The sequence below is a fragment of the Phodopus roborovskii genome, unplaced genomic scaffold, assembly GCF_943737965.1.
Source record: "Phodopus roborovskii unplaced genomic scaffold, PHOROB, whole genome shotgun sequence".
NCBI lineage: Eukaryota > Metazoa > Chordata > Mammalia > Rodentia > Cricetidae > Phodopus > Phodopus roborovskii.
This window is the reverse complement of record NW_026126514.1, coordinates 8,857,239-8,869,441: the sequence shown is the minus strand read 5'-3', so window position 1 is coordinate 8,869,441 and position 12,203 is coordinate 8,857,239. Positions and strand designations below refer to the sequence as shown.

The 12,203-nt window shown below is 38.7% G+C and overlaps 1 protein-coding gene across 1 annotated transcript in view; it reads left to right on the top strand.

Annotated features, from left to right (window-relative positions):
* Positions 1–12,203, top strand: part of Sec23a (SEC23 homolog A, COPII coat complex component) — a 48,606-nt gene that overhangs the window by 12,375 nt on the left and 24,028 nt on the right. The window contains exons 8-13 of the mRNA XM_051195886.1: positions 2,395–2,553; positions 3,528–3,643; positions 5,906–6,029; positions 8,656–8,736; positions 9,602–9,691; positions 11,081–11,187. Of these exons, the coding sequence (XP_051051843.1) occupies positions 2,395–2,553; positions 3,528–3,643; positions 5,906–6,029; positions 8,656–8,736; positions 9,602–9,691; positions 11,081–11,187 (677 nt within the window). The remainder of the gene's footprint in view (positions 1–2,394; positions 2,554–3,527; positions 3,644–5,905; positions 6,030–8,655; positions 8,737–9,601; positions 9,692–11,080; positions 11,188–12,203) is intronic.

Below are 12,203 nucleotides of genomic sequence, written 5' to 3'. Positions count from 1 at the left end.
ATGGGTGTTTTTGAGCCATCTGACATAGATGCTGGGAACTGAACTTGGTTCTTTTAGTAAATCATCTCGCCAACCCAATTTTTTTTTTTTAAGATTTATTTCTTTTCATTTGATAAAACAAAAATAGATGAGTGTTTTGCCTGCATATATGTTTGTACACCATGTGCGTGCCTGGTTGCCCATGGAGGCCAGAAGAAAGCATTGGTTCCCATGGAACTGGAGTTACAGATGATTGTGAACTGCTGTGTGGGTGCTGGGAACCAAGTGTGGGTCTTCTGCAAGAACACCAAGTGCTTTTATCACTGAGCCATCTCTCCAGTGCCCCCACACCTATGATTGGTTATGGAAGCTTCACTACAGAGGGGTGTTTGTATCACTGGTGATGTGCAACTTGTAATCTTTATTTATTCTTGAAATCTGTTAGTAGGATGATTGATGTAGCTGATTTATTCTAGTACCTGGTGTTCCCATGTGATTTCTTCCTGTAGCACTTTCTTGGATTATATTTATTAGTTTTCTTTCATTTCTTCCTTTTTTTCTTGAGACAAGGTTTCACTGTGTAGTGCTGTTTGGAATTGAAAAATAAGTCACAGAGGTATTCCTGCCTCTGTCTCCTGAATTCTGGTATTAAAGATGTGCACTACTATCCTAGTTAGGGTTACTTACTATTGCTGTAATGAAATACCATGACCAAAAGCAACTTGGGGAGGAAAGGGCTTATTTCACTCACAATTCCATATAACAGTTCACCATGAAAAGCAGTGAGGGCAGGAACTCAAACAGGGTGAGAACCTGGCAGCAGGAGCCAATGCAAAGGCCCAGGAGGGGTGCCTATTACTGGCTTGCTCCTCATGGCTTGCTCAACCCATTTTCTGATAGAACCCAGAACCACCAGCCCCGGGATGTCCCTACCCTCAGTGGGCTGGGTCCTGTCACATTAGTCACTCATTAAGAAAATTCTCTACAGGTTTGCCTACAGCCGGATCTTTTTCTTCCTTCTTTCCTTCTTTCCTTCTTTCCTTCCTTCCTGCCTTCCTGCCTTCCTTCCCTCCCTCTCCTCTCCCCTTCCCTCCTTCCTTTCTTCCTTCCTTTCTTTTTATTTTTTCAAGACAGGGTTTCTTTAACAGCTTTGGTTGTCCTGGAACTCATTTTTTTAGACCAGGCTGGCCTCGAGCTCACGAAGATCAGCCTGTCTCTGCCTCCTGAGTGCTAGGATTAAAGGCGTGAGCCACCACCACGCAGCCTACAGCCAGATTTTATGGAGGCACTTCTCAAAGGAGTCATCAAGAGGAGCTCTGCTGACTGTAGCTTGTGTAAAGTTGACATAAAATCTAGCCAGCACAACTACCATGTCTGGCTCTTTCTCTCTTTTTAATAGAAGAGTTTGTTTTGTTTTATTTTGAGAGAGAAAGAGAGAGAGAGAGGGAGAGTCAGAGTCCATAATGATCAGCAGCAGGCAGTCCTGGAACTCACTTTGTAAACCAGGCTGGCCTCAAATTCACAGAGATATGCCTGCTTCCGCCTCCCAAGTGCTGGGACTAAAGGAGTGTCCCACCCTCTCCTCCCTCCAAACCCTCCCAGTACCCCCTAGTTTTCTTCCAAATTGAAGCCTATCTTTTTTTCATATGTATATGTTTTCAGAACTGACCATTCATTATTGGATAACCAATTGGTGCCTAGGGAAGACTATTTTTTCTTACTCTCAGCATTCCTTGGCTGTTTGTAGTTCTTTGTTTGTGGCTGAGGCCATATGGGCTTTCCCCCTTCTATGTTAGCATGACTATTGGTGTCATCCTTGTTCAGAACATGTTTAGGTAGCCATGTTGATGAGAGACTTCATTGAATGTAGCTTCTCTGACATTTCTAGGAGACACAATCTTACAGCAAACTTCCTGTTCCTCTGGCTCATTAAATCTTTCTTCTCCCACCTCCACAATGATCCCTGAGTCTCAGGTACAGGAGTTGTGTTGTAGATGTATCAGTTGGGACTGGACTTTACCACTCTGTACTTTGATTGGTTGTGGTTTTCTGTAATGGTATCTCTGATGCAAAGAGAAGTTTTCTTGATAAGTGTGTGAGGACTACGCTTACCTGGTTAGACCCTGGAGAAGGATGCCGTCCGTCCGTCTGTCTGTCTGTCTGTCTATTTTTGTCTCTGTAAAAGGGGTTCTGAGGGAGGGAGGAAAGGAAGGAGGGAAAGAGTTCTTGTGTACAATGTGTGTGCGTCAGCCCTTGGAGGACAGAAGAGGGTAGGGTGTTATCTATTCTGGAGTTGCAGGCAGTTGTGAGCTGCCGTGTGGGTGGTGGGAATTTCTTTATTTCAGACAGAAGTTTATCTACCTGCTCTTTGTTGTTATATTTTACACTTTTAAATGAATTCCTTTTCTCCAATAGTGTACTTTCCCCAACACTGGGGCTCGGATCATGATGTTCATTGGTGGTCCTGCTACCCAGGGGCCTGGAATGGTGGTTGGAGATGAGTTAAAGACACCAATAAGATCCTGGCATGACATTGAAAAGGATAATGCTAAATATGTTAAAAAGGGAACTAAGGTAATGTTTTTATTCAGTTTTTTTCTTGTGAGTTATTTTCTGTTTGTGTAGCTTTACATTTTTAGGAGTTATTTGCAAATGTATATTTCCCTAAATGGTGATTCTTGAATCTTTGGTATTGTTTCTGATTGTTGATGCCTTTGTTATTATTATTATTGTTATTTTTTTTTTTTTTAGTTCAAGCTTTTAGTTTAATTTTGCTGTACTGTTTGATATTTTTTTGGTAGTCACTGTTACTTTGATTTTTCAAGACAGGGTTTCTCTGTGTAGCTTTGTAGACAAGTCTGATCTCGAACTCAACAGATCCACCTGCCTCTGACTCCTGAGTGCAGGGATTAAAGGCATGTGCCACCACCATCTGGCTCATAGTTATATTTTTAACAATAATTGCTGTCATAATTTTTGGTACTGTGAGTGCTTTTGTTTGTTAGCGAGTTTCTCATTTGAGCTCAGAATTTTTTTTTTTTTTTTTGTTAAAGCTGCAAAAAATGCTTAGGTTTGCTTATCTTCCTCCCTACCCTTTTTGGATATATTTATTACTTGCCTGTGGATTTAGCTAGGAAAAAGAGTTTTGTTTTTTTATGTTTGTGTTGAAGAATAGAATGTATACCTTTCTTTAGTTTTGCTGAGGAACATATGTAAAAATAATGGATTTTAAGTTAAAGAATGTTAAAATATCAGATTTTATTTATTTATTAATTTGAGACAAAAATCTTTCTTTATATTGCAACCCATGATCCTCCTGTTGTAACCTCCCCAGTGCTGGGATTTCAGATGTCTGTCACATGTCTGGCTGGAAAGTCAGAGTTCTAGAAGTCACTTTTATCATTTTTATGAAACTATTGGAAATTAAAAAAGACTAGATCATATGTAAATTATGATCTTTTACTCTTAAATTGTTTTGATTTGCTAGTTGGAAAAAGATTTATAGTAAAGTTAGGTTATATATTTGATTTAATCAAAATCTTTTGTAGCATTTTGAAGCGTTGGCTAATCGGGCTGCTACGACTGGGCATGTTATTGACATCTACGCATGTGCATTAGATCAGACAGGTCTCCTGGAGATGAAGTGCTGCCCTAACCTTACTGGGTATGTATGTGCATATCTAGTAATGACTGCTTACAAATGAGAACCAACACTGACAGCTCAAGAAATGAAAAGCTCACTCTTCCTCTTGCACCTTTCTGGCAACATTTGCTGACACTTTGCTGTGTCTTCTTTAGATCTCATGTTACATTTTCTTTTTCTGAACAAACTGGTTGTTTTAGTAGTGTTTTTGAGATAGCATGTTGTAGGCTTTTATTTTGTGCCACCAACCGTCTCCCAAGTTATGGCATGGAGACTTTTAGTTTATGAATGTTCAGCCTAATTTAGGCTCATTTCTGGCTAGCTCTTTTAACTTAAGTTTTTTGTTTTTGTTTTTTTTAAATTTACTTTTGGCCTCAGGGATTTCTACCTTTTCTTTCTGTATGTCTTACTTTCCCTACTTCTTCTGTGTCTGTCTTGGTTGGTGGCTGCCTGGCTGGCTGGCCCCAGGCATGCTCCTCTTTTTCTTCCTTGTTCTCTCCTTGTTCTCTTTTCTTCTTCTGAGTCTAAATTTCTCCTCTTATTTATTCTTTCTGTCCACTGGCTCTGCTTATCCTTTCTTTGCCTAGTTATTGGCTGTTCAGCTTTTTATGAGACCAATCAGGTGCCTTAGGTAGGCAAGATGAAACAACAGCGCATATCTTTTCATAAGTAAACAAATGCAGCATAAACAATTGTAACATGTCTTTGCCTAGTTAAAATAATATTCCACAACAGCACATCATGAAATTATCTGTTTACAATTTTTGGATGAGGTTTAGTATGCTCACTAAAGTTATATCCATTACTGTGATTGAATTTAGAACATTTATCTGACCCTGGAGAGACTGCCTGTCACCTGTCACTCTCCATTCCTCTTTCCTTTCTCACCCCATCCTCCTGCCCTAGGCAATGCTACTTACCTCTTCTGGATGTTTCATATGTGGGGAATAATAAGTGGTGTTTGGCCATTGGCTTCTTTTAAAAAAAATATGTGTATTGTGTATATGCCTGGTGCCCAAGGAGTTTAGAACAGGGAGTTGGATCCTCTGGAATTGGAGTTAAAGGTGGTTTTGAGCCACCTTGTAGGTGCTGGGAACTGAACTGGGATCCTCTGCAGGAGACATCAGTGCCTGCTGGGTGGTGGTGGTGCACACCTTTAATCCCAGCACTTGGGAGGCATAGGTAAACAGATGCCTGTGAGTTTGAGGTCAGCCTGGCTTACAAAGAGAGTTCCAGAACAGACACCAAAGCTACTGACAAACCCTGTCTTGAACCCCCCCCCCCAAAAAAAAAATAAGAGAGAGAAATCAGTGCTCTTGACCTCTGAACTATTTCTCCAGCTCACCATGAACTTCTTTTATTTGGCATGCTTTTTTAAGTTTATTCACATCTAGGATGTGCCAGTATTTCTTTTTATTGCTGAAAAAAAAAAGTGAAGTAGGGGTCCATCTTCATTCAGTATTCTCTTAGATATATTCCTAGGGAAATGCAAACAACTAGGAACTCAGTAGGGAAAGTACTAGAAGGTAAAGGCCATGATCATCTGTGGGAAACTTTACAGATGCAAAATAATGCTGGAGGTTAAGTAATTCAACATTGTAAAGGTCATTGAAAATCTTACTAAAAACAGTGAAAGTTGACCTAGAGTGAATTAGAAAGACAACAAAAGGAGAGACTTGGAAGCAGCTGATGTGGGCAAGAGATTCTCAGATATTTACTTGTAAAAAATAACTTGAGCTTCTTGTTAAAAACCAATGCTCTTTAGTATGTGAGTTGGGGCTTGAAATTCCCTTTTGAGGGTTGCTGGTGGTGTTAATGTTGCTGGACCAAGGACCACACTTCAAGAAGTAGAAGTATAGACAACTTTTATAGATACTCAATATGAAAAGGAACAGCCATTAATGCATGATCAAGTATTTTATAACATGGGTAATCTTTTATGATGCACATGAAAGGAGAAAATGTGGGCCAGTTAGATGGCTTTGTGGGTAAAGACTCTGATGGCAAGCCTGATGTCCTGAGCTGGATTCTTGGGACCCTCATAGTGGAAGGAGAGAACTGATACCTGAAAGTAGTTCTCAGACCTTCACATGCACACTGTGTACCCATATACACAATGTAAATAAATGTAATTAAGAATTATTAATAGAAATGGTGTTAATTACATTTGTTTTTGGGGAATGTCTTTGCTGTTTGTTCATAGTCTAAGTAATTATTTTTTTCTGGTAACACATGAACCCAGTTAATTATGTTGTGATGTTGTGTTTGCCTTTTTCTGTGCAGAGGATACATGGTAATGGGTGACTCTTTCAACACTTCATTATTCAAGCAAACTTTTCAAAGAGTCTTTACCAAAGATATACACGGACAGTTTAAAATGGGCTTTGGTGGCACATTAGAAATAAAGGTAAGAACCCAAACTTGGCATGTGTGATATGTTTATCAAATAAGAACCCTGTAGGCTTAATGGTAACTTTAAAATGTTAGTCAACTTCAGATGTAATAATGTATACTTTAGAACCTTGAATTAGGGATTTTGTTTTCCAGAAAAAGCTGCTGTCATTAAAAGTATATGAGACTGTGAGACTGGGGTCATTCCTAATAATGATTAGAAAAGTAAAGTTTCTTACTTTGGTTTTTTTAGAGATAAGGTCACATCCAGTTTGTCTTCTATCTCCCGATCCTACTGCCCCAGCTTTCCACATGCTGTGATATAGATGTGTTTTACTGTGCGGGGCACTAGACATTATATATTTATATACTAAATTTATATGATTTTATTTATTTATTTATTTATTTATTTGAGACAGGGCTTCTCTGTAAAGCCCTGGCTGTCCTGGAACTTAACTATGTAAACCTGACTGGCCTTGAACTCAAAGATTTGATCCACCTGCCCCTGCCTCCCAAGTTCTGGGATTAAAGGCATGCACCATCACTACCTAGCCATGTTAGTTTTTATAATGGCAGAAATGATCTAACTTGAGAGGAACTTATTCTTTAGTTTTGAGGTTAGTGCTGGTTGTACATGAAATTCCATCATGAATTTCAAATTTTGATTTAAAACACTTGGAAGGCTTTGTGTTAATTACATGGATATTACAGAAACACTGATTTTGAATCTTCATTTTAAATATTTCTTATTGATATTATTTTATTGAATGCTTACCATGTAATCAGCATGATGGTAGGAAATTGTAGCAATGTGACTGGATTTTTAAGGTGGAGGTCTTGTTATTAGGGAAACTTCATCTTGAGAGAGAGAGATTAAGCTAATGTATATGATCAAATGAAGTAACAGTAGAAAGCAAAGTGGTGTAAAACTTTAAGAAGAACAGAGGCAGGTGGATATCAGAGTTTGAGGCCAGACTGGTCTACAAAGGACAGCCAAGATTACACAGAGAAACCCTGTGTCTCGAAACACAAAACAAAACACCAGGAGAGTGTGGTTTATATTATTTTCTGTAAGATGATAGGAAAATGAATTTTATTTAGTAGCCCATTGTGAGGAGAGTCATGGAGGGAAGCATCAACATGAGATTTTTTTTTTTTTATTTGATCCCAGTTCCCTCTCCCTCCCTCCTTCCCTTCCTCCAGCGTTTCCTCTCTCCCCTCTCACATGCACCCCAACCACCCTCCCCTCCCATCCCCCCCACTCCACATGTAGGAATAACTGATCAGAGTGGATGGTTTGTGTTGAAATATAAGAACCATAGTATTAATTATGTGAGCTACTTGTAGATTGGAGATGTATGTTTCTGTCATTGGAGTGTTAATGAAGAACCACTTTTTACTGTATAACCTGGCTGACCTGGAACTCTCTTTGTTTGCCAGGTTGGCCTGAAAGTCCTAGAGATCCACCAGATTCTATGCCCCCAAGTTAGAATTCATAGCATGTGCCACCTTGGCCAGCAAAGTAGAATATTTTCCAGTGCTGGGAATTGAATCTAAGGGCCTTTTCAATTCTAAGCTAGTGCTCTATCACTGAGCCACAGTCCCAGCCTTTCCTAATTTTTTAGTGTAAGACAGTGTAATAGTTTAAATTTGATAGTAGGAAAAATGGAAAGAGACCAGTCTTGGGGCTGGGGAGATAGTTTGATGGTTAAGACTACTAGCTGCTTTTTCTGAGGACTCAGATTTGATTCTCAGCATAGCTCATGTCTGCCTGTAACTCTAGTTTCCAGCCATCCAGAGCTTCTTCTTGTCTCTGTGACACTAAGCATATACATGGTGCATAGACATACATTCAGGTCAACGATTCCCACACAGAACTTTTGTGGAAAAACATAGTTAAAGGGTTTTTGATGTATGTAATTTAGGGCATGGTGTGACTTTGAAATCAGGGTCAGATTCCCATATGGAGTCCTCCTACAGCTGGTGGACATTGAAGACTAGAATTAAATTAGAGCTTAATGGTTAATTATTTTTAATTTTTAGCATATTTTCATTATCTTCTTTTTCTATGTAGCCCTGGCTGTCCTGGAACTTGCTACATAGATCAGGCTTGCCTCAACCTTACATAGATTCATCTGTCTTTGCCTCCAGATGCTAGAATTAAAGGGGTGTACCACCATGCCTGGCTCTTCAATGACTTTTGAGCTTTAAATATGGAAAAATTTCTATATTCTTTGTTTGTTTGTTTTTGTTTTTCAAGACAGGGTTTCTTTGTGTACCTTTGGCTGTCTGGGAACTCACTCTGTAGACCAGGATGGCTTCGAACTCACAGAGATCCATCTGCCTCTGCCTCCCCGAGTGCTGGGATTAAAGGCATGCACCACCACTGCCTGGGTGAAGAATGTCAACACTTATAAAATCTGAACTTATTAAAAATTTCTATTATATTTATTAATGATATGATGCTTGTATGGAGGTCTGAGAGTAGCTTAGAGCAGTTGATTCTTCTTCCTACCATGTAGTTCCTAGGATTCAAATTCCGGTGGTCAGGGTTGGTGGCGAGTATCTTTATCCGCTCAGCCATCTTTGCGGCTCTGACTTTGTCTTTGAGGGAACCAAATGTACCGTATTCTTATTTACAGACCTCCAGGGAAATAAAGATTTCAGGAGCTATTGGACCCTGTGTGTCTCTTAACTCGAAAGGACCTTGCGTGTCTGAAAATGTAAGTAATGTTGTTCTAAAAAATACAGCCAATTTCCATGCTAGCACAAAGACAGACCCATCACAGAAGCCTTTGAAATTGTTGTATGTAGTTGAGCTTCCATTGTACATTTCCATGTGTAGTTCTTTTCATATACATGGCCACCAATGTTCTATTTGATATAGCTAAGCTATTCCTTGTCTTAGTGTGGTCTTAAATAAATTGTTATGATTTGGAAAGTTTTAAGTTTCTGAAAGCCAAAATTAATTTCAAGTGATTTTTGTCACCAGACTTAGCAACAAAACACCAAATCAGAGAGATTTAAGTTTCTTTACCTGTAGTCAGGCTGTACTGCATTCCAAAATTACAGTCATGTAGTTGTAGATAGGATGATGAGACAACACTAAATAGTAATTAGCTTTCAAAAAATGACAAAACTACAAAATTAGTTTATATGCAGTTTTTATGATAAAGATCCGCGTCTAAATTTTCTTGGCATTAGAATGCTTATAATTCTGTGCAGGGAACTTAATCATATGTGCATATACATAGGATTCCTATGTACAGATAGGAAAGTTGGGTGGAAAGGTAATGTTACTGGTTAATCCTTTGTTAAGTAGTGCATATTTTAAAATACCTTGTATCATTTTAATTTACTTAACAAACCTTTTAATAATCTTAATGTTTTGTCTTGTAAAAATTGATTGTATTTAATTATGTGTTTGTGATATGGTGTTAAAATTTTTAAAGCTTTTAACCTTTATTGAATAAATCTGAAAGCTGAGTGTTTTTTTCTTACTAGAGGCTTACTCCTGCTTCTCTTCTTCTTATAAATTAATAAATTATGTTTTTTAGCTTTCAAGCACCCTGTCCTTTATTTTTATAGGAGATTGGAACAGGTGGTACTTGTCAATGGAAGATATGCGGACTAAGTCCCACTACAACCTTAGCCATGTATTTTGAAGTTGTTAATCAGGTATGACTGCCTACATTAAGAAAAATATCTTTTTGGTATTTGAGACAGAATACTGGTCACTATGTAGAGCAGGCCAGCCTTAATTCACAGAGATCTGCCTGTCTCTGCCTCCCAAGTGCTAGGATTAAAGGCATGTGCTACCACATCTGTCTGACTGCCTGCTTTTTAATACCGGAAGGTAAACAAATACTAAACTTAGACATTGACTCTTTCATATGAATTGAAGGATTTATTTTCTAGTTCTGTAGATTGAATTAGATAGTGTGGATGTTTCAACAATACTGATTTTTCCTGTCTGTGAACAAAAATAGCTTTCCATTTGTTTATGCCTTACTTTAATTTCTTTCATCTTTGTTTGGATTTATTTATAAGTATTTTTTCACTATTGTAAATGGGATTATTTCTTTCCCACCCCCTCCCTCCTCTCTCCCTCTTCCCATCCTTCTTCCCTCACTCCCTCAGCAGTGCTGGGGATTGAAACAAGTCTTTACTCTTGCTAGGTAGATGTTTCACCATTGAACATTATGTCTAGCCCTTGATTTCCATTTTAGAGAATTTGGTTTAGGTGTATGACAGTGTTAGTGATTTTTATTTTAGAGAGAGTCTTATGTAGGCAGGCTGCCCTGAATTCCCTGCGTAGGTGATGATGGCCTTGAACTTCTGATTTTGTGCCTCTCAAGTGTTAGGATTACAGGCATGTACCAACATGCCTGTTTTTAAAAAATACTTGTTTAAAAATTATGTGTATTTGTAGGGGTTATGTGCCTATTTGTGCAAGTGCCCACAGAAGCCAGAGACATCAGATTCCCTGGAGCGAAGTTACAGGTGGTTGTAAGCCATCTAGTGTGGGTTCCGAAGTAAAACTTGAGTCCTCTGCAAGAGCAGTATTCCCTCCATTGTTTTGTTTTTCCAGACAGTGTTTCACTGTGTAACATTCTTGGCTGTTCTGGAACTCTCTTTGTAGACCAACCTGACCTTGAACTCACAGAGATATGTCTGCTTGGCTAGTAGTCACTCATTTTTCCCCCCCATCAAAGTAAAATTTATTAACTCCTCATGCTAGCCTCCTGTAACAAGGTGATCCTTTTTTAAAATTAAATTAATTTATTTTACATCCTGACCAAAGCCTCCCCTCCCTCCTCTCTTACTCCCTCTTCCCTCCCCTCTCCGTACCCACCCCTCCTCCATATTTGCTCAGAAAGGGCCAGGACTCCCATGGGTATGAGCAAAGAGTGGCATATTGAGCTGTGATTAAAGGCATGTGCCACCACCCATCGATTTTTTTTTTTTTTTTTTTTTTTTTTTAGTGCTAGAGAATATGTAGTCTTTGATACTGTGACATCGACATAGTAGATTTTGCTTTGTTCTTTCTTCTTTATTTTTATACAGCATAATGCTCCAATTCCTCAGGGAGGTCGAGGTGCAGTCCAATTTGTGACCCAGTATCAGCACTCAAGTGGGCAGAGACGTATCCGAGTGACCACAATTGCTAGGAAGTAAGTTTTTTATTTTATTTTTTTATTAGAGGTTTAAATACATAAAACACTTAATAATCCTAGCTTGGGAGGTAGAGGCTGGAGGATCAGGAGAGTTTGAGGCCAGCCTGGCAAACATGAAACTGTCTCAAAAAACAAAGGTCCTTTAGGAATGGCTCAGTAGGTAAGAACACTTGGTGCTGTTGGAGAAGACCCAAATTCAGTTTCCAGTACCCAGTCTGGTAGCTAACAAGTGCCTGTAACTCTGGTTTCAGGGGATCTAGTGCCCTCTTCTGACCTCTGTAGGCACTTGCCCACACATACAGACACATTTACATATATACACTCCTGAATGAAAATTAATAGCAACAACAAAAAAATAAATAAACAAATTTTGTTTACCTTATCCTCATGGGGAGAATCAAACACTGTATTTAGTAGTCACACACACACACACATATATATATATATATACACACATACATACATATATACTTTTATACCTGCATACACACATACACACACACACACACATATTAATATAGTGCTATGCTTAAGATATTTCTTTTCAGATGATGATTTGGTTCATAGCTATACTTTTTCCATGTGTTATTAATGCTCTAATTCATTTATTATGCTGTCATGCAGCTTCTGCCTTGTGGACCAGGTACTGTAGATGCTTGATCCACTATGATATGGTATAGACTGCTCTTCAGCTGTCTACATTGAAGGGTTAGTTGTGGTTTTTCTTCCCATACTTTGGAATGAATGCTTTTACTAAGTACAATAAAAGTGAGTTACTATGAAAAAAAAATTTAAAGATCACTCAAAACACATGTTCTTATTTTTATTATTTGGCTGTGATGAGACAATATGAGCATGGCAACTCTTGTAATGGAAAACATTTCATTGGAGCTGGCTTACAGTTTCAGAGGTGTAGGCCATTATCAGCATGGCAGAGAACATGGGAGCACACAGGCAGACATGGTGCTAGAAAAGTAGCTGAGAGTTCTGTATCCAGATCCATAGGCTATATG